General features: G+C 35.8%; 1 protein-coding gene across 1 annotated transcript in view; it reads left to right on the forward strand.

The window, feature by feature from the left end:
* The window catches only part of LOC149299782 (protein O-mannosyl-transferase tmtc2), a 127,134-nt gene that overhangs the window by 65,996 nt on the left and 38,693 nt on the right, over positions 1 to 22,445 (forward strand). Inside the window, exons 3-7 of the mRNA XM_089486198.1 lie at positions 5,512 to 6,340; positions 12,190 to 12,304; positions 20,076 to 20,161; positions 20,974 to 21,158; positions 21,268 to 21,346. Coding sequence (XP_089342324.1) covers positions 5,512 to 6,340; positions 12,190 to 12,304; positions 20,076 to 20,161; positions 20,974 to 21,158; positions 21,268 to 21,346 — 1,294 coding nt within the window. The remainder of the gene's footprint in view (positions 1 to 5,511; positions 6,341 to 12,189; positions 12,305 to 20,075; positions 20,162 to 20,973; positions 21,159 to 21,267; positions 21,347 to 22,445) is intronic.

Consider the following 22,445-nt stretch of genomic DNA (forward strand, 5'->3'; position numbering starts at 1 on the left):
CTCTGTATTTCTAGTCTTGTTTTAGCATTAGTTAGAGTGTAAAATGGTTTCAGTGTGTGACGAGAGGACAAGGTTTGAACAGCTTAATATTGAGCAATTTGTAAAGATCTCTCTGGTGGGCTAATGGGTGTTCTTAAAGATCCCGAGTATTTGTTGAGTAAGTATATGAATTACGGAAATGGCTAACTAAGAACCCACATGTTAAATGATGCTTGTGTGTAAGGAATGAGTGACTGGTAACAATGATGGAAGACCCATGTGTGTGGTAAATGGTGGAAAGTTGAATAATTTTTTGATGATTACAGTAATAATAATTATGTTGCTCTAATAATGGTTTGTTATGAGAATAAGATACACCTTCTGAGAATTGGTAGATTATATTGAGACATTTTGTAAAATGGATACTAAAATGAAATTAAAGTACAGGAGAAAAAACAAACATTGAACAAGCATTGAAATTTTTTTTCTGTAATGAGTGACTGGTTCACTTAAAGTGCAGGATTTAGATTTACACTTTAAGGATCAAGTCCTCGCTATTTGATTAGCAGTGGTGTTCTGTAGCTTTTGCACAAAAAAATGCAAAAAAAACCCTCCCATAATTACATTTGAGAAATACATTTTGAATTACAACTGAATATATTCACCAAACCAGGATCTACCAAGTAAATTTTTTTTCCCCCAGAAAGCGTCTGTAGTAAATAGTGCTAATCTAGCCTTGTCTGATCACCTAAGCAATTGATCTATGCATTATGCCAGGCCAGCGTGGCCTTTCTCGAAGGGGAAACTCACCATAAAGCACCTTATGAATACACATCGTTCAGTGGATAAAATGTTAAAGTTATTTTTCTTGGTATTGGGGCATCTCTGTTTTAGCAGATGGTCCTGTTCTTGTTGAAGCGCTGATATAAACTCTGGTGTTTAGTTAGTCTGTCTTAAACGTTGGGTTCTAGAGGGTGTATTTTGTGTTGATTTCCATGGCTTCGTGTTTATTGAACATTTATTGTTTGGGGAAATGAAAAAAAAAGTGCCCTAGATACAAATCTGTGTGCAGTTACTGGATAGCTAAAGATAACAGTTCTTAGCCTATTTTATTAAGTAAAAATCTAATGTTAGTTACATCTGTGTTATTAATTTTTTTTATAGCGCTGTAAGTCCAACCAATTACCATGAAATGACGGCCTAATACAGGTGCTGTAGGAGGAAGTTTCTCCTGAATTTACTCACTTTTGTTGCCTTTACCCGAGAAGTGTGAGTTAATCTAGACAGCCAGCCTGGCTAATCTCATACACATTAATTCTTATACAAATTGTCAGTAGGTAAATGTGTATGCAGCACCTATTCTAATTGGCAAACAATCCAGTGTAATATGGTATAAAAACACAGGTGGGATATGACCATGCTAGAGCCCCTTTGGCCTTACAGCTGTTTTTTCACCCATGGGAGAAATCTAGTATAAAAACAACAGCTGGGTTTCCAAAGGTGGCCTTCTCTTGGTTTATATGTTTTAAAGTTTTTTTTCATAAAGGAATTGCAAAAACAAAACTTTCACTTGCAAGGAAATTACTTTCACTGGTAAATCACATCCTTTACTTATTGTTTGTTCTTTCTTTTTAAGAAAGCTTAGAGGAAAAAAGTTTCTACATTGTAACTTGTTTGTATTGTAGGGCATATTGTAGGGCAGTTTAAGGGACCTTCTAGTTCTGGCAGATGCATCTATGGGGTCCCCACTATTTAAAGACAAAGTTCCATGGACTAAAATATTGTTTACTCCTTGAGCATTAAATACAGTGCTGTATACAAAAATGTAGGTTAGCATTGACAAAACCCTGATTTGTATCTCATTTTGTTCTAATAAATGTCCTTTATCTGCAAACCCGAAGGCTGCATTGTTGTCAGTCATATTTTGGCTACTTTTCCCTGCTCGAACATCACACTGATGGCAATAAAGCTTGTTGCTCCACATACTTTTATTAGTCAGGGTGTCAGGTTAAGTGATTAACATCAAGCTATTATCTCATGTTTACAGCAAGCAATTTTTTAAGCCCCTAGGTCACTGTCTCCGCTGAGGGGAAAAACAAAAAAGTGACAGGTGGCAAAACGTGCCATAAGGCAACTGTGGACACATTCCACAAGGGATGTGCGACCCCTTCCTTCCTCCCCGGCCAGGAGGGTCGGACCTTCTCGGTCCCTCCCTGCAAGGGTTGGGACCACTGAAATCATCGATAGAGTGAGGGGGGCGCAAGCATTTTCTTTTATTGGATATTGAAGATGACTAGCGAACCGAAGAGGTAAAAGAGAGAAGAGGGGCTGTGTGAATACATTATTTCTTGTCTTCAGCAGATATTCGTGGTGTGCTCTTTTACTTTCAGATATATGTAGATGTATCTATAATTTAAAAAAGCAATAAAAAAGAAAAATAGCTAATGTTTACATTGAGATATTATATATATATATATATATATATATATATATATATATATATATATATATACTTCCTCAAGCGACAAAATTCTGGTACCTAATTCAAGGTTACTGAAGAATTTATGTTTTTATTATTGATGGTAGACGAGCTGGCATTGAGCTGTCCAGAGCTGAATGCTTTTTGTCAGTCAGTATTTTGGCTGTGAGTCCTTTTTATTTGAGTTCGGGCTTCACTTGTGGCATGCTTTAGCCAACTCACATATAGTTGACATAGATTTTATATTTTTATTAAAAAACCTATTGATTTAAATGCTCATGGTCATTTGCTGGGGTGTGTCGTGAACAATTTAATAATGTTCTATGAACCTTCACAAACGTTGCCACAGACACTTTGCCTATTCCTGACTTAATGTTAGTGTACACCTTCTATTTGTTCGCTTCTATTTGTTTCTGTGTACATATACATCAAGAACAGAACATTTAAAACCCAATGTTTCAAGTGATTGAGAGTAATACCAGCAGGGTTTAAGAAGCATGATTTCATTCTTATAATCCGGTAGACTAGTATTAGATGAAAATTACATGTTCACGTAGCAGGCTCCTAAATGTACTTATTGAAGCATGACAATCTGTAGCTATTTTTAACGGATTGCTATTTAGGTCAGTTAGCTTCTATATAGTAGGGAAGACTACAGTGTCATCAACTGCTATTGAATTTGCATAGCAATATTTTTATTTTAGAAGGTTATGTAATGTCTAAGACTTACATAAGATCACAAACCACATTGAGGTATAGAGAGCTGAGCACCCAACGTTTTTCTGTTTCTGTTACAATTAGTGTAGAATTGAATGGGAATCCATGTATACACAGGTTAAAGAACAGCATGTCTTATTAATGACATATACACTAAAAACAAAGTGGGGCTTATTTGCTTTATAAATAAATATCTGTTTCTTCTCCTGCCTTCATACCTTCTTATTCCAACCATCCTCTTCAGGTATAGAATGTCAATATCTTCTATTTATATAGTAATTTTTTTAATTCAAGTTTAACGTAATAGTATCTAAACAACATCAGTTTGTGTGGTAAAATTATGATTTATTCTCCACCAAGATTTTTTGGACATATTTATTTCTATATTAATTAAATTGAACAAATTGTTATCCTGCTAACCATTCACCATTTTGGTAGCACTCCTCCGAATGCTCTTCAAAAATGTCAATATCCATTCTAGTGATCTGATCTCCAGTACTGTAGAAAATGTTCTAGGTGAGGTCTGGCCAGTGACCTGTAAAGTGGCAGAGCCACCTTCCTCTTCTTTCTACTATTGCCTCTAGCTATACAACCCTGCTTGCTTTTTGTGACACTTTGTTGCATTGCCTGTTTATCTTTTAGTCCCAAGTCGCTCTCTTCTGTTGCTAACAGAACAGTGCCTTGGGATTTTTACATCCCAAGAGCATTATGTTACATTTATCAACATTAAACTGCACATGCCACACTCTTCTAATTTATTTAAATTTCTTACCATTTGGCTTGTTCCAACATACCTTATCATTAAGATCTTTTGCAAAATCACTAATAAAAATAGTATGGATCCCAACTACAACCTTCTGTCTGTTTTCAACCATTACCTTGTAAATTCAACCATTTTAACATCCAAGCCAAAACACTGCAATTTATTTATGTCTTCTATAACCAAACTTAAACCAGACTTTATGGTGGTACCAGTTTGTTGCTGTCACAATACCATAGTGACAGTGAGCAGGTGATGTGTGCAGACAAGTAATGACACACTTAGCTCAGGGATTCTTCTATCAGGCCTTCTATCTTACTCTAAGAGCATAGGGGAACTTAATCTGCCCTCAATAGTCAACCTGATTTGGAGGCTCCACGGAGTTTAAATGTCTATGTCCTGCACCTGTTGGATCTGGACTGGATCATACAAACCCAAACCCAACTTGGACGCAAAACATACTTGCCTGCACTGCACCCTGTCATCCATACCTTTTTGAATTACCATTTTAGTCCATTTTAAGTAGCAAAGCTCTATGTTTTGTCACATGTTCTAATATTAGCCCTTGGATCCAAAATAACCACGATATAAAACAAGAAATTATTTCCTTGAAAATATCAAACAGCTGCCTGTGTGGTAGTCACAGAAATAGAAAGTAATCAGATCTAATTCATTGTTTGTTTTCTTTACTTATTTTCTCTTATGGCTTGAGGCTTGAGAAATTTAGGGCAAGGATGTCCAACATCTGCTATTCTTAACCCCATGTGACATCTTATGTATTCTAAATTCCAGATTTGTCATGCCAGTCCACTGCAGTGCTCAGATCATATTCTAGTAAATGGTTTCTTCTAAGCTGTTGTAAATAAGCGAATGTTGTAAAATAAGCAATTTCAAATACGTTTAACCACAGAGACAAACTGTAAATAGCTAAAAATGTATATGGCTAAATTAGATTATATATAATCGCTGCTTATTTTTTTTTAAATATAACAGAAAACTTGAGCCTTATTTAAATTGCATTTTATTTGGACTTTTTGGGTCTTTGAAGATTGAGGCCATGTTGGGGATCCTGTATAATGGTTGACAGATTTCTCTGTGAAAAGTAGGATTGTCTGATTTGTTTGTGACTGCCTGTCTGTCATGCTGCAACGTAATAGTCCAACAATATTTTTTTGCACTCAAAATAAGCTAGGTTTTTTTTAAAGTGCAACTGAGTAGATTTATCACAACACATTGTGTAAATATCTATTGATCGTGTTTCTGTCATTTAGCATCTAAGAACTGTATTATTTCACGCCTGTATTATCAGAACCATGGAAATTCAATAAAACTGGTACTTCATTCAATGAAAATGCTATACAATACATTAGCTGAAGGGTTGAAACATGTAACATTGATAATGAACAATTATATTATCTGCTAATGAGTGTATTTCACAAATTGATATTTGTATTTATAGCATTTTTATCTATGATCTATGATCTTCTGGAGTCTGAGTTTCTATAATTAAATAACAATTTTCATGTGTTCTATTAGTTCCTCTTCTGATTCATTCTCTCTTTCGTTTTGGTTTCAGAGGAAGAATGTTTCTTTCTTCTCCAGTATTGGATTGCTTGTTGTCTGGGGCATCGTGCTGCTGGGCGCTCGCTTTTACTGGATGGGTAATAGGCCGCCAAGTTTCTCGAACTCCGACAACCCAGCTGCGGACTGTGAAATTCTGCTCACACGTACTTTGACCTTCCTACATTTGCCAACCAAGAACCTGTGGCTACTTTTTTGCCCCGACACACTCAGCTTTGATTGGTCGATGGATGCTGTGCCTCTCATTAAAACAGTCATTGACTGGAGAAACATACACACTGTGGCCTTTTACATTTTACTCTTCCTCCTTGCCTATTCGAGTCTGAAGAGCCCCACTACAAAGAGAGAATGCAATGGGAAACTAGTTATGAATGGCAAGCAGAATACTAATGGCCATAGCTGTCAATCAGAACTAGAATACAAGAACTCAGAGCCAAGACCTGCTATTGTCTCAAAACTTGAAAATGGTGTAAAAAACCATATTGCCCATGGGTTGCAACTTCCTTCAACAGAAAATGTTGTTGTTTTAGCTTTATCCTTGTTGATAGTTCCCTTTGTGCCCGCTAGTAATCTATTTTTCTATGTTGGCTTTGTGATTGCAGAGCGTGTATTATATATACCCAGTATGGGTTTTTGTTTACTAATAACCGCGGGACTCCGAGCTCTTTATATTAAGGCTCAAAAAAACTTTTTTAAGAGCCTAATTTTTTATGTCGCCACTGCTTTAATTGTTTTTTACGGACTGAAGACTGTTGTCAGAAATGAGGATTGGAAGAATGAAGAGATGCTTTATAAATCAGGAATACAAGTCAATCCAGCAAAAGGTAAACTATTTTTTAACAACATTACTTATGTTTATGAGAAAAGAAGAATATGCTGTAGTTTATCATATCCTACATGTAAGCACAAACATGGCAGAATATATGGACACACATACAGTCTGAATTCAGTCTCCCTTGTCTGCACGAAAAAGATTTTGTCCTTCTAGTCTCATTAAATTTATTTAAAACAAACTATTCAGAGATGAGTGGTTCTGACTGGCATGTTTAGAGCTTGTTTGTAGAGCTCTTCACGCTTTTTTGCTCATAAAACACAGCGCAGCTATTCCTGCGGTGGTAAGGTTTCAGAACGGCACTTTGTTATTGTTAGGATTTGCAGAGTTACATTGTTATAGAAGATTGCTTTTCTTCTAAAAGATTACGCCCATACCAGCATTTACTCTCAATAGGAGATAAATTTAGGGTGGCATAAAGGAAAGAGGAGATAAGTACTGAAAAAAACAAATGAGGAAACCTGCTTTATTTGTTATTACAACTGTCAATTTTCTTTTTGTGGGAAATGCCATTTTCACTTTGTACAGAAAAATGTGCTTTATTTTGCCATTTGAGCGCCAGATATTCGTGAAAACAGTTTGTAATAACAGCCAAACTTTTTTCATGACTCTCTCTCTTTCTGACAAATGTATCCCAGCCAAAATGACTTTTGTCCACTTAGCAGGCATTTATGGGTGATCTTATTCATATGCTGCCGTGTGTATATGAGCTAGAATTGAGCATATACAGTACATGCACGTTTCCCCCATAGGGGGATCCCTACTGGACACTGTTGTCCTCCATCTGTGCCACTGATACTGATGCAGCTATAGAGGTTAAGTACTTAAAATATATGTTTTCATAAAGCTTTGATATTTTCTTCCTTAAAAGCTGTCAATGATAGAATCTTAAATGACAGCTGAAGACAAGTTAGTCTTTGAACTACATTTCCTATATATGATACAAGACTACGAGTTTTGTGGTATCAAATGGTTTCACAGTGATCTTAAGGTTTATTTAATGTACCTGAATCATCATTGAGTATGTTCCTATTGAAGATAATTGAAAAGTGACGGTGTAATAATTCTGGAGAATTATAAAGAATAATTCATTGGTTTGGTATTTCATTGCAGAGATTGATTTTATTGGCCTATAATACTGTGGTTTACTGCGTCGGTAATAAAACTCATGTCACGCTTGTAGAATTTTTCTTGATAATGTTCACAATTTCCTTTAAATCAACTTTTCTTTTATATCAGCATTATGGCCACTTATCACCATAACCTGCTTTTATCCCATTGATCTTTTCTTACATACATACATAAAGTTAAGCAGAACAGAATGTCATTTATGTAAATAAAAGCACACGCTGTGATTAGTTTGAAGGTGCCACTAGTAAAATCACCAAAGATTATGGTACTTCTACAAGGATATTAGGGAACTCATTAGCAAAGAGGTGTGTAGTCGTACAAAAAGGTTAATAACCATAAAAAGTACTGATTATTAAATTACGTTGGGTAAACTGCTTTATCTGTTAATAGATACTAGGCAAAGGCAATAAAACAGGACATTAAAATGTAAGTAGTAATTTGTAACATTAAGAGAAAGGTTTAAGGAAGACTCCCACCATGTTTTTTTCTGAATACTGTCTTAAAGGTACCTAGCAACGTGTGCTAAGGTTTTTGTTACTGGAAGCAGGAAATCTGCAAAGCTTGCATAAATATCCAGATTAGTTCCTGGTTTACAGGTAGTGTATTCAATATTAGCTACAGTTCAGTGTCACCTTTCCTAGTCGGACTTCAGACACTAGGGAGCCGACTTTAGATGCGGCTTATGTGAAGCCAGCATACTGTCGCAAATTTGTAAGCGTTTTGCTAGTTTTGTGGCTTGCTTAACCCCTTCAGGCCCAGGGATTTTCCTAAACAAAGGACTAAAATACATGTTTATATATAAGTTATATCGTAGGAGTGATGATGTTTTGTCATGGTATCATCACTGGGCTCTCAATCTCTTATGTTTTTTTTCTTTTTCATTTTAGAAGGTTGAGAAACAATTTTGTCTTCCTCTCCTCCTCCTGATCTGTTTACGATGGTCACAATGTGATCGGCAAGCAGTGTTCCATAGCCTTGCAATGCCGATTGCAATAATTGCAATCAGTGCACAGGGGAACCAACGGGGGAGTCCAGCAGGGTCCATTTACTCTGTTTTGACTGCTTACTTTTAGAGCATAGTTGCCTTATTTGTAATTGAAATAAATTACCAGTTGTATAGCCTAGACCTGGAATTTTGGGAAGAGCTTAATTGTTGCCCTGTCCACAATTAAACCCATTCCACTAATTGTTACTAATGTGTTACTTCTGAGCATGGTCTGTTCAGGTCCTTCCTATGGACCTTTACAGCCTTTATTTATAGAATATAGGTTCCCCTATACTCTTTGTGCTGATGCTAGACTGAGAAGTTTAAGCTTTATGGCATTTTAGGGTTTTATTCTTTCTAATGCATAATCATTTAAAAAAAATCAAAACTCATTCATGTTTTCCTCTGTGTCAGTTTTACCTTACATGTTAAAATAACAATGAAAATAAAACCAAGATGTCTTTTTTTTTCTAAACTGAAAACAAATTCCCCTAAAAAATACATGTTTTCAAATTGCACAACCATTGAATATTTAATTTATTTTTTCATTGAAAGTTTCCACAAAGAAGGCCAAAATACCCTGTATTTCAGTTGAGTTAATCAGATATCTCCAGTCTGACCGGCTGCCTTAAGGCAAGTCATGTCACCACCCACTAAGATAACTTCTTTATATGTTACGCTATTTAATAGTTGGAATAACCGAGTTGGGTAAACCATTGCTAATCTTGGTGCTTTAAGGGCTTGTAGTGCGTTGCTAATGAAAACCATAACTTTCCATTCAGTTAAATATGGAAGCCAGCAATGTTCCCATCCAATTTGCAAGCCCTTTGGGAAATGTTTTATTATTCATTGTAGATGAACATGATTGGTTGTTCTTAGTGATCACTGACTATCACAAGAAGTAAAGAGACTTGTTTATTCAGTCGTAGGTTTAATTATATACCAGATATATAATACATTGTCACTTTTCCTGTTGAACAGAAGAGCACATTCTAAGAGATCAGTTGAAGCCTGGTCATGCCATGTTCAGGATCAGAGACTGTAAACTATTTTGCTGAATAATGCAGTGTTAGTAATTTATCCTAGGCCAGTCTTCATGTTTCATGTAAAGTATGCTTAGATAATCTGACCGCACATCTATAATAGGTGGGATGTTCTAGGATATCATAGGTTTTTTCATGTCTCTCGTCTGTGTAATGCTGTATGTACGTTATGTTTTCTTTTGCGAGTGAGACATTTTCTGAAGTTCTAAAAACTTGTATTTGTTTGTCTTAGCTTAACTATAATCATAGCTTTTAGCATTAAATCAATAATCAAAACTAGCTTTAATGACCTTTTTTTTGTCAACCAATGTAATTGTTTTGTAGATATTTAGTTCTAAATTCCACCACATCACTTCTTTCATTGGACACAGAGAAAATCTGATGTGGGGCTATTTCTCCAATGTGCAATTGAAGTATGGCCTTCCAGATACAGTGATACAGTGATTTAATGCAGGTTTTTCTTATCAGTTATTCAAAATAATTAATAGCACTAGACAGGGGTGTCCACATGTACCTGTTCTGTATGTGCTTGTACCTGGACCTCTCTTCAATTCTATTAATCTTATCCAAATATCACAGGATATCCAGCCCCTAATTTTGGCCCCCAGCGTGCATGCTGTATTTTACTTATACTCACCAAGCCAATTGTGGCAGTACCAAAATTCTAGAAGAACACGATAAAATGTTATTCCTCAAAGTTCCTCATTCATATCCAAGGATAGACAAAGTGTCAAAAAGTGTAAAAGGACACCAGTATCCGTGGCAAGCTTTGTGAAGGTTTATAGAACATCATTAAATTGTCCACCTCTGACCCCTGTAAATGTCCACCATGAGCAATGTCAGTGCTTACCTCTGACCATATCTTGACAGCATATCATGGGTGTTTCCCCAAAAAATAACTAGTGCTGTGGAATTTTAACCACATGAACAGACCCAAGAATACATAACTTCACCTGCCATAAAAGGCGTATCTTATGTACGTTTCATCATTAAATCTATTTCATAGATGAAAGAGTTTAAAGCAGATATCTTGGTGTGGCTTGGTTCCTGGAATGAAAATGGTGTTTTATTTGCTGTGCACCATTCGTCAGGCTTTTCCAATAACTTTGGTATAGTAAGTAAAAAGGGACATTTCCAAGTTTGTCCATTTAAGAAATATTTGTTGGCTTCATGGAAAACCACTAACCCTTTCTACAGCCATGAGTGAGTTGAGTCACTCTTCCATACCACAATACTTTACAATTAGCACAGGCTATGATGCTATGTGTGAATGCAAATACAATTGCAGGGGTGGAAATTGAAAACTCTCAATACCACTATAAGAAGATGAGTTCTGCTGTGGTTACAAGCAAAAGATGGACCAGGAACACCAAGCAAATTACTGAATCTCGTACTGTATCTTAAAAACATGTCCACTCATATTCACATTCTTTAGTAGTAAACACCATATTTCTTCTTTTGTATCGTATCTTACAGCCCGGGGGCTGTGAACAGTAGTGCAGTTAATGTCAACGTTTCCTATAATATGAAGTTCTTCTGATGTCATCACTACAAGAAAGTCCTGTTGACTTACATTCCTACTAGTTCAGATATTGTTTAACTGAATACCTTAGATTACACAGAACATATACCTTATACCATAGTATATAGTTATATACTTTGTGATTTAAAACAAAAAGTTTAAGCTGAAATGATCTGCCTTTCCATTCTTACAAACACTGCCTGAACAATAGCAACTCACAACTTAATCTATACAGCTTAAAACTCCTAATATATTTTTGTCGGTGGACATTGTTAGTAGAGTTGACATTAACCCTTGAGGTTCTGAGTTGCATATAAAAGCAGTTTTCCCCCCTTAACAGTAATTTTTTTTTTTTTTAGCATTCTTTTCTTCTCTTCTGTGTCGACTTTGTCTTACTGATCAGTGCTATTGTTTTTGCTGCTCAGCTCTGTGATTTAAAGAGAAGCTCTTTAAGATTCAGCAGACCATTCCTTTTTTTGAAGTAATTACTATACCTGGAATGTTACTATTAGTTGATCTGTGCAGCGCGAGATTATTTTTTAACAGCAGGAGGGCAGCAGAAGAACATTCTGTAATAACTGCTTAGTGCATAATCTGCATGCATATAATAGTGGTTGATGTAACAGTGAATGGGCTTGTTCTGTACTTATCCTTTTTGTTACCAAACAAAACTGCAATAAAATGATTACATCATTCTTGTTTGTAATTCTTCATAAGGAATATATTTTATAGCCATTATGAAAATGAGTGGATTTTGCACTACAAAAGCCATTGACCACCTCTGACTCATTTTAAGATTTTCATTATAATTGTGTTTCGTCCACGGAGCCGTGTTGGAAAAATATTGACGGTAACTGAGAAATGCCAAAGTCATCTGTGAATAAAGTATTTATCACAAGCCTTTACATTCCTGCCTGTTTGTGTTTTATTAATATTTGGCTGATACTCAGTCTAATATTTATATATTTTGCATTTTGGGCTGTCTGTGCCTGTTATATTAAATCAGCTGTAGAGGTATATCCTACGCTTTAAATGATGCCAATTTTGTGTGGTCCTGCAAAATAAGAAAAAAAAAATTATACATGTTTATTAATTCATAACACAGAGTTTTTTGGTTAGTAATAATGTTTAGATCTGTGTATTTTTCTTTTTTCCTGCAGCGTGGGGAAATCTTGGGAATGTACTGAAGAGCCAGGGAAAGATTTCAGAAGCTGAAACGGCTTATAGAAATGCCCTGTATTATCGCAGCAACATGGCTGATATGCTGTATAATTTGTAAGTATGTTGCACTTGATTTGTGCTGCTGTTCATGCATATTACATTTTCATCTCTTTGATCTTGCATCAGTGCATTTTAATATTTCTATGAACAAGGAATCAGGATTGATTTTTTTTTTGTGTATGACATCCACTTATCTTTGGATGTTGAATGAGCTCTGAATAAATGTTTAAATATAAACCTTTTTTACTGTGCCTTCAATTGGCGAATGTCATTGTGTATTTCAGGCATATTTCATCATTATTCCTTATGCTGCTAGAGTGTTCGTCAAGCTTTCTACTGCACAAGAACGGATGCTTAATGGCACCGCATGTAGAGTAGCACCATCAACTCTTTAAGCACAATTAACAGCTTTATATGTGATCTTCTGTTGGAATAGTGTTACTATTATACTTAAATGCACAAAACAATGTATCTGGCTTGAAAATTGTGTCCATGAATACCATGGATGTGCATTTGCTGGCATCAAAGAATTGATTGCACAGAAATTGCCTCCATAAATCTGAATTTATGATAGATGGAAAAAAGGTACCTTGTTCAATTGTACAATAGCATCAGGTAGCTCACCATCAAATGTAAAAAATAATTACACATACATAAGATGAATTAAGCACCCTATCATATTCCATAATGCTGTACAAGGGGCAACACAAAAAATTCAGACTAACAGAAACAAAAGGTGAGGCAAGTCCTACTCAGAAGAGTTTACAATCTAGACAAATACAGTAAATAGAGCTCACTTTAAATCACCTTTGTACTGAGCAGGACCGCACAGTATTCATTTTAACTCTTGCTGTGCCATGGATTAATTGTGTATTTCAACATATATTTGCTTTGCATTGAAAGTTTGTTTTAGTTTAAACTACGCTCCAGAGTGGCGGCTTGTGGATTTAGGTCTGGCTTCCGTTGTGGAAAAACATTGATGTCATAATGTTGTTGTTAAACAAAATATCAATAAACAGCCTGCAGCATTTGGTGTTACTAAGCTTTTAAATCATATCCTTATGTGATTTTTTTGTATCTTTTTTAGGAAAGAATAAGACTTTTTATTGTTGCTTTACTGGTGATCTTTTAGATGTCTACCTACACTTATAGGGTGTGTTAATATCTTACAACGCTTACAAGAAATCTAGTTTTGTTATGCAAATATAAATGTTATACATTGAATTCATGTTGTATAAAAATACTTTGTTATATAACATATTTTCTACTGTATAATCAGTAACCGTAACTATAAAAAACAGCCTCACATACACACACGCCTATCACCTCTCTTTCTACCTCTTCATTCCTGTAACTTGGAGTTTAATGAAATGCAAGATTCAACATATTTTTTCTTGCAAAATCCTGATGTATTTACAAAGAACAAGGCAATATACAGGATTTATGATCTCTTATGGCCCTAAAGTACTGGAGATTGTCACCTTTGCTACAGTATTTATATTACAAAAAGTGGGTTTGAGTCTTATTTATATAACTTTTGTTTTGAATTTTTGGAACCATACATTTAAATTCATTGTAACAAACATGTACCCCAGCAAACACTGAAAAAAAATCCCTAATGGGCCATTGATTATCCTGAGCAAGTACCTACCCTTTCTTGTGTGGGTCACTGTCAAGTCACGGCATAATAGCTTTTATATGAAGACATAAAAATGGTTCATGCAGATTTCAGAATCAATGCAAGCAGAAAATTACTAATTAATCAGGCATAATTTAGTATGCAATTCCAGGGGCCCTTAGTAAATTAATATCCCATTGTGGAAGGTTAGTCTCTAGCTCTGTGGTTAATTGTAAATGTTGTCCAGTAATCAATATTCAGGATATCCTTTACATTGTTGAAGTGCTGACATGCTAATGATATGGTTGTGCATTGTATGTACAGTGAAGGAAAAACATATTTGATCCCCTGCTGATTTTGTACTTTTGCCACTGATAAAGACATGATCAATCTATTATTTTTATTGATAGGTCTATTTGAACAGTGAGAGCCAGAATCACAACAAAACAATCCAGAATAACGCAGTTCACATAAATTATAAATTGATTTACATCTTACTCAGTGAAATAAGTATTTGATCCCCTATCAATCAGCAAGATGTCTGGCTCCCAGGCGTCTTTTATACAGGTAACGAGCTGAGATTAGGAGCATTCTCTTAAAACAATCAATCAATCTGATTCCAACCTCTCCACCATGGCCAACACCAAAGAGCTGTCCAAGGATGTCAGGGACAAGATTGTAGACCTACACAAGGCTGGAATGGGCTACAAGACCATCGCCAAGCAGCTTGGTGAGAAGGTGACAAGAGTTGGGATTATTCGCGAATGGAACAAACACAAAATAACTGTCAATTTCCCTCGGTCTGGGGCTCAGTGCAATATCTCACCATTTGGAGTTTCAATGATCATGAGAATGGTGACTAATCAGCCCAGAACTACACGGGAGGATCTTGTCAATGATCTTAAGGCAGCTAGGACAATAGTTGCCAAGAAAACAATTGGTAACACACTACAGTGTGAAGGACTGAAATCCTGCAGTGCCCGCAAGGTCCCCTGCTCAAGAAAGCACATGTACAGGCCCGTCTGAAGTTGGCCAATGAACATCTGAATGGTTTTAGAGGAGAACTGGGTGAAAGTGTTGTGGTCAGATGAGACTAATATCAAGCTATTTGGCATCAACTCAGCTCGCCATGTTTGGAGGAGGAATGCTGCCTATGACCCCAAGAACACCATCCCCACTGTCAAACATTAAGGTGGAAACCTTATGCTTTGGGGTGTTTTTCTGCTAAGGGGGTAGGACAACTTCACCCCTTCAAAGGGATGATGGATGGAGCCATGTACCGTCAAATCTTGGGTGAGAACCTCCTTCCCTCAGCCAGGGCATTGAAAATTGGTAGTGGATGGGTATTCCAGCATGACAATGCCCAAAACACATGGCCAAGGCAACAAAGGAGTGGCTCAGGAAGAAGCACATTAAGAAAATCTGTGGAGGGAGCTGAAGGTTCAAGTTACCAAATGTCAGCATCAAAACCTTAAGGACCTGGGGATTGCAATGCATACAATGTTGTATGCCTTCTATTTCATAAGATAAGACTCTCAAATGCACAAAAATAGATAAAAACAAAAGCAAACTTTATAAAGTTTAAAATATAAAACAATAGATCATAAAGTATAATAAATTATATAGGGACGTAGTCGCTTTCACAATTATTAGCATTCCTAACATTGTTTGTAGAACCTAAATGAATATATGGTTTATGAGATCACAACCCACTTTGTTTTCTTGTTTTAAAAAAAACAAATTAACATAATTAGAAAAAGTCTACAAAATGGACTACAATCTTTTGCAAAGTAATACATGCGAAAACCAAATGGAACGGAAAATGTTCTCTAAGCTCCCAATCAGCTTCGACAGATTTGAAATGGCATGAAAGTCCGTGAAGCCTGGGTAGACTTTTTCACATGGATCAAGTGCTCCCCTTTAATGCAGACGTGTATTAAAGGTTCTGATGGACATATATCTGATGAGAATTCCCAGTTAACACGATCTAGTTGAAAGGAAGTCTGTCCATATCACTGTTTAACTATAGTGAGAGAGAGAGGGGATACAGGTATTTCTTATTATGTGCACAATGTGAAATCTGCTAATGTGCTTGAATTCCGTTTCTAAAATCATATTGTTATCCATGGCTTCCATGCTGTCTCGTGTGGTTATCCAAACATTGTTACTGACTGTTTTCCCATCTGTACAAATTAATGAGTGGACTGAGAATCTCTGTTATCAGGAAATGCATTCATAGATGGAAGCAGATGGTATCAGATTACAGTCAGAAGAATAATGTGCACCACATGTTTACGCATAAATTTGGCCATATAGTAGCTATAAAGCAAGCAGAATTCATTAAACAGTAAGATCGAACTATAAAAAGAAAAACATTTTGAGCATTTAGTTAGATATATCTGTACCATCCCAAGCCAAAATATACCACAGTATGTTTAATTTATTGACAGACTGTTTATTCTAATATTAGTAAAATGTTTGTAGTAACAAATTTAAAGGTGTGATGCACTTTGTTGTAAAGGAGGGCACGTTTGTTAAAAAACAGAAAAGATTCGATGTATTGAACCATTTCACAATGATTAAATTCACTCGTCGAGATAAATAAAAGTACCAGACCTTGCTATGATTTGGTGAGCCTTTGCCAGCTTGAGCCAGATGCTTGGCTCCAACTGACACCATTTCAGGGGAGGCGCTGGAGTCAAACCAGACGTTTTCTACAGGAAATTAACTATATGATGGAGATGAAAGAATAGTAGAGCTGATAAGAGCCATACTCTGAAGAAGTAATTTTTGAACCTGTAATAGATAATTTCGTGGTCAAAAGCGTCATTAATAACCAGCTTGTATAGCTGCTTGTGTGTAATTAGTACATTATGTTTGGCTAATGCACAATTTGGCTTGCTCGGCAGATGTCTGTCCAATTTTTTAGGCCTTCCTAAAGGTTAATGTTCAGCAGAAAGCAATAAAGAAAAGGACACATAGCAAATTGCATTTTTTGTTCAAATTGTACAAATATCTATATGGCACTTCTCTAGGATTTATTAGACAGGAGACTACCTTGGAGTAGATCTGGAGATTGTAAATTCTTGTTCCTTCATATGTAATGACTGCAGACAGAATACAGTTGTTCTACACATTTTTCCAGTAGTCCCTAGGTGTTCAAATGATAACATTTTAGTGTGGGATATAAGATATTAATATCCCAAAGATTGAAACAAAAGCACAAGTGCTTCTACTTTCTTAATGTAGAAATGTAAAGTAGGAGTATATAAATTAAATGTATTTAATGGAAGATGGGGGTCACTTATAAAGAGGAATTGTGTTGCAAAGCTTAAGAAAACCTTCATACAACCATAGTGACTACTGGAATGGTCCTGCTATTTGGATCATGCCATTTGAACCTATGAGCTATCTTATCTAAATGGGGCAATGTTTGAAAATCAGTAACCCACTTATATTACCCCAAACTAGGTGTGGTATTTGCTCTCATTATTTGAAGGATTGCTAGATGTGTATGAATACTGTACCATGACCCTGGCTAATTTACACCACATGACAAGGGCAATATTCACATTATAATTTCCCCCTTTTTTAGGGCATGTAAGGGTTAGGCACCCCCTCAATGAGACTAACAGCAATAATTGCTCCATGTTACCCTTGATTTCTGCTCTGTATTATTTCTTTTCTGTGCAAATTTACATATTGGATACTCAGGAAAGCCTGCTGGCAAATATCCAGTGCATCTGCTATTTGTGCTTAAGGTGAGGTAAATCTCAATGGCCAAACATCTGATATAAATCATTATAGTGTAGCACTATGGGCTGCAGTTTCACAATACTCTTTCTGTGATTCTTATTCCAGATAATTAAGAGCAACCTTTGTTGTTGGTTACCTATTTAGTTTGTGCCATTTAGATATAGATTAGTTAGTTGGAACGTTACCAGATTAGCATTATGGCAAATGCCTTTTGAGAGCCTTCATGCCAACTCTCTCTTACTTTGGCATCCTCCTACTATTCCATTCATGCTTCCAATTTGTTCCAGCATAGACCCACATCTTGTCCGTCCCCACCCCTATATGTGATCTGCTCTACATTTTCATCCACCTCCTTTTTATAGCCTGCTCATTTAATTCAATTGTGACCCTACAATCTCTTCTTTTACTTGGCTTTGCCTTCAATGGAAAAGAAGAAGAAGGTGCCTTGGTGCTGTTACCTGTTAGAGAAACAGATGCTATTTAGTACAAAACGATGGCAGAGCATACAGCCATGGCTTTTCATTCTTATAACACAAAGGGTAGGTCACATGGTTTTGGGGCCCAAATGCCAAGGTGACCACAGTGGCCATGTTTTCCAGGACACACATACTTTTTAAATATTGATGATAAGCACAGGTAAAGTGCTTCCTTGCAGGATGAGGGATGTATACACTCATGAAAGGCAACCAATTGGTTAATCATCATCAATACTGTACTGCACTTTATCTGGGCTGGTCAGCAATATGTAAATATTATATGTGTCCTGGAAAACATGGCTGATGTGGTCACCCTACGGTAGGCATATATGTAATAGTTCCCACCAGATCCCACTCTAGTCTAAACTTTAAAAGATCATAAACTTTTAAAGCACATATGTAAAATGTAAACATTTTCACAATAACCCATCTGCATCAAATGATGAACTGTATTTTATCAACTCTTTTGTGTTGGCACAAGTTGCAGTACAGCTAGCAGTTTTGTTCTAATGTGTACACATGCTGCATTTTGATTATAAATCCCTGCCAAATGAAATGTTAGTTCATTGGCTAACTTTTTTAAGTATATTTAATAATGAATGAATCGTGTGAACTTTTACTAAGTGGGTGAATAGGTATTTATCACAAAGAGCAATTCTTAAAGTAATTTCTGTGTGGTACTAACAGTAGTTTGTTAGGTGACTGGTCCTCTCAGAGCTGCAAAAGATGTATGTCTGAATGTATTTTAATTATACATAGATACACCCTGCTCAGTAAGGTTTGAACCCAGCTGGGGTCTCTTGGTACTGGTGGTACACTAACTTTTTGGTAATGTTAACATTTTGTCATTCTGAATGGTCATTACCAAATAGCGCTTCATGGAAACACAGTGCAAAGCATAAGGAAGGTCAATTATATTAGCAACTGTTCTGGCAAAAAATTAATACTGTATGGTTATTAACCCTCAATGTGTAAATCAGCCCTTTTTATACCATTTACTCTATTTTAGGAAAATATCTGTATCTAGCCTTCACTTGTGTACCCAAGAAATGAAAAACTGGCCTAGACCAAGATATGTTTTGAGTTTTGTTTTTTTGCTCTATGGTGTGGGCCTTGATCTATATATTTTCATACCGTCTAAAACCCTGTAGCTGTCGAATTACCAGTTTGATTTTAAGCTTTATTTAACCACAATTGGTCTGTTTCATGTTGTTCGTTTTCTAACAGTTATATATTAGTACTGTGGCGATGGTACTTTGTGTGCTCATACCACATGCTGAAATACCTGCTCAAAGCAGGTGTCCAGTAAATCATTTTGTGAAGGATGATGTTCACATCAGTACCTAAGTCACGCTCGCTGCACAACTCATGAATTTAACAACTTAAGTATTCCGAGGTTGTTGCCCAATGCAATAAGTTACAGTGTAGCTCTGCTTCACAGGACCTTTAGTATCACCGTTATTGGTAACTTGCTTCATTGAGCACATCGCATTGGTTGAACACCAGCATGCATTTATTATATAATGGCTTCTCTCAGAAGCATATGTAATCGCATGTAAAGAGTTGCTGTAGAAATTTGTTGGCAGAATAACATCTAGAGGAAAACTGTCTATTTCAGAAGGTGCTTGAAAATATTCATAAACATACATTTCTTTGATGGTATCTTTTACTATTTTATCACATTTCACTGTACATGTTGCTTGTTTAGAGATAACAATCTATATGTTTTGCCATTAAAAGTTCTTCAATATGTTTTGCCTGTCGTCGAAACATTCACCTTCTTAGCTTCACTGCATATTATGAAAGATCTACACTGGAGAGGGGGTGAGTTGGCCCAGTATAATTACGGATGGGGGGGGGCTCAGCCCTTCTTAAAATGTTGAATTCAATTATACTCAAAAAAGGACTTCCATGTATGTTTATATAAAAATTTGAATGATCATTTTGAAATAATATTTTTTTGTGTTGATTATAGAGGCTTGTTGCTTCAGGAAAACAACAAGTTTTCAGAGGCCCTGCATTACTACAGTCTGGCAATTGGTAGCAGGCCTACACTAGCTTGTAAGTATTTAATTTACATTTTATCATCCACATACACATCTGTAAAGCATTATCATCAGAGTCCTTTTTGAAATAAGATAAAGGACCCAAGTCCTCACCACAAAACCATCAGCACAACTGGCACCCTAATTGGCAGTGTTTGTAGAGATCAAAGGTTTTGAACAAGCATGTAGGTTGAACCACCAATCGCCCATGGTGGTCCTTCTTAAGAACAAAAAAAAAAAATACTTTCATGGGCCACGTGAGCAAGTAGATTGCCTAAAAGCAATTTTTAAGTTGTTGTGATAAATGCAAGTGTTTTGCAATACCTTATTTTTTGTTGGGGGTGGGTTTGTGGGTCACAGAAATGTATACAGACCATACAGAATTATTATTCATGGCAGATTAAAATGTTTCAAAATGCTTTTTTCCTTAACTAAATAATTTTTTTCAGTATTCATCAAAGGAAGGTATGCTAGTTTTGGCAGTAATGTTGATAAATAGTATGTAAAATAGCTTAAGACTAAAAAGAGGAAAAGAGGAAAATGCATTAAATATATGTTAGAATGGAGGCACATAGCAAATTGAACTAAATGTTCTGCATACTCAAATTGTGCCTTTATCCACAGACATGATAGCAGATGTAACTTGGTATATTTAACATTTCAAATACATAATTTTAGTAGTAGTTCATTAGTTTATAATGCTTCCATTTAAAATTTATGTATTTTCAATTTTTTTTAAATAATTCTGGTTTAAATCAGTTTAAATTAAATTAAACCCACTCTACTGTAGGATTTTAATTTACTTTTTTCTAATATATATTTTTACAGCGGCATACTTGAATACAGGTATAATTCTTATGAATGAGGGAAGAGCAGAGGAGGCCAGAAAGACTTTTATTAAGTGCTCAGAGATTCCAGATGAAAATTTGAAAGATCCGAATGCTCATAAGAGCTCTGTGACCAGTTGCCTTTATAACTTGGGGAAGCTACTCCATGAGCAAGGGCAGTATGAAGTAAGTTTCTCCTTACAAAATATGTGATTGATCATCAAACTTTAAATTTCAAGTTAAAGTACCAAGACTTTCTAATATGTATTTTTTTGTTTGTTTTTTTACATGGCAGGATGCTCTTGTTGTATATAAAGAAGCAATACAGAAAATGCCTAGGCAGTTTGCTCCACAGAGCTTATACAACATGATGGGTAAGGTGCTAAAAACTGAAAAAAAATCATTTTATCCTATACTTTTATTTTATATTCATTCAGTACTATAAAAAATGGTCTTGCTCACGTGATCTAGCTTAAATAACAGATTTAACTTGCATTTGAATCCAAGACAATCACATGATGGAGAGGGATCACTTAATTTTATTTTACATTCAAAGGCAATATTGTTTGCCTACTAAATTATCATTTTCCCCATTTCTTTGTCCTATATATGAGTTTCATGGGTCTAGCTTATTACTTTGCTTTGGTTAATGTTTTTATAGACCTATTTAAACATCTTGAGTTGATTAATGATAGCTCACCCCTAAGAATATTTTAGCAGTTGTATAGGTGTTAATCTTTCACATATTTTTTCCTATTGTTATTCACCATTATTGCATTAATCTCCACCACATCATGCATTCCATACGACCTGTTTAGCTGACAAGCACATTAGTTCTGTTGCTGATGCGATACTCAAGACTTGCATTTGTTTCCTGTTTTATTAACCTATGGCAATACACTGCACATATCTCTGGCACTTAGACATTTTTGTATTTCCCTAGAACTTTCACTGCCTTTTCTAGTAGATGTTTAGTCTGTTTGGTGTTATACCTTGTTAAATATCATGAACTCTTTGCCACAAAAATTGAATTTTAAGAAACAAATGTGAAGATTGGAAAGAATGGCTTTGCTACAAAAAGATTTACCATTGGACATGGGTTTCGTGTATGAAAAACATCCTTACAAGTGGACGATAAGATCATGTCTACCTCAGCGCCTATTTTTATTGTTCCAATGTGGTAGTGTGCAGTGAAAGAAAAAAAATATTTGATCCCCTGCTGATTTTGTTTGCCCACTGACAAAGACATGCTCAGTCTATAATTTTAATGGTAGGTTTATTTGAATAGTGAGAGACAGAATAACAAGTTCTAAATTGATTTGCATTTTATTCAGTGAAATAGGTGTTTGACCCCTTTGCAAAACGTGACTTAGTACTTGGTGTCAAAACCCTTGTCGGCAATCACAGAGGCTGACATTTGGCAACTCGAACCTTCAGCTCCTTCCACATATTTTCTATGGGATTAAGGTCTAG

This window comes from Sceloporus occidentalis, unplaced genomic scaffold, assembly GCF_023333645.1.
Source record: "Sceloporus occidentalis isolate IW3139 unplaced genomic scaffold, rSceOcc1.0.p SCAF_28, whole genome shotgun sequence".
In the NCBI taxonomy this organism is placed as follows: domain Eukaryota; kingdom Metazoa; phylum Chordata; class Lepidosauria; order Squamata; family Phrynosomatidae; genus Sceloporus; species Sceloporus occidentalis.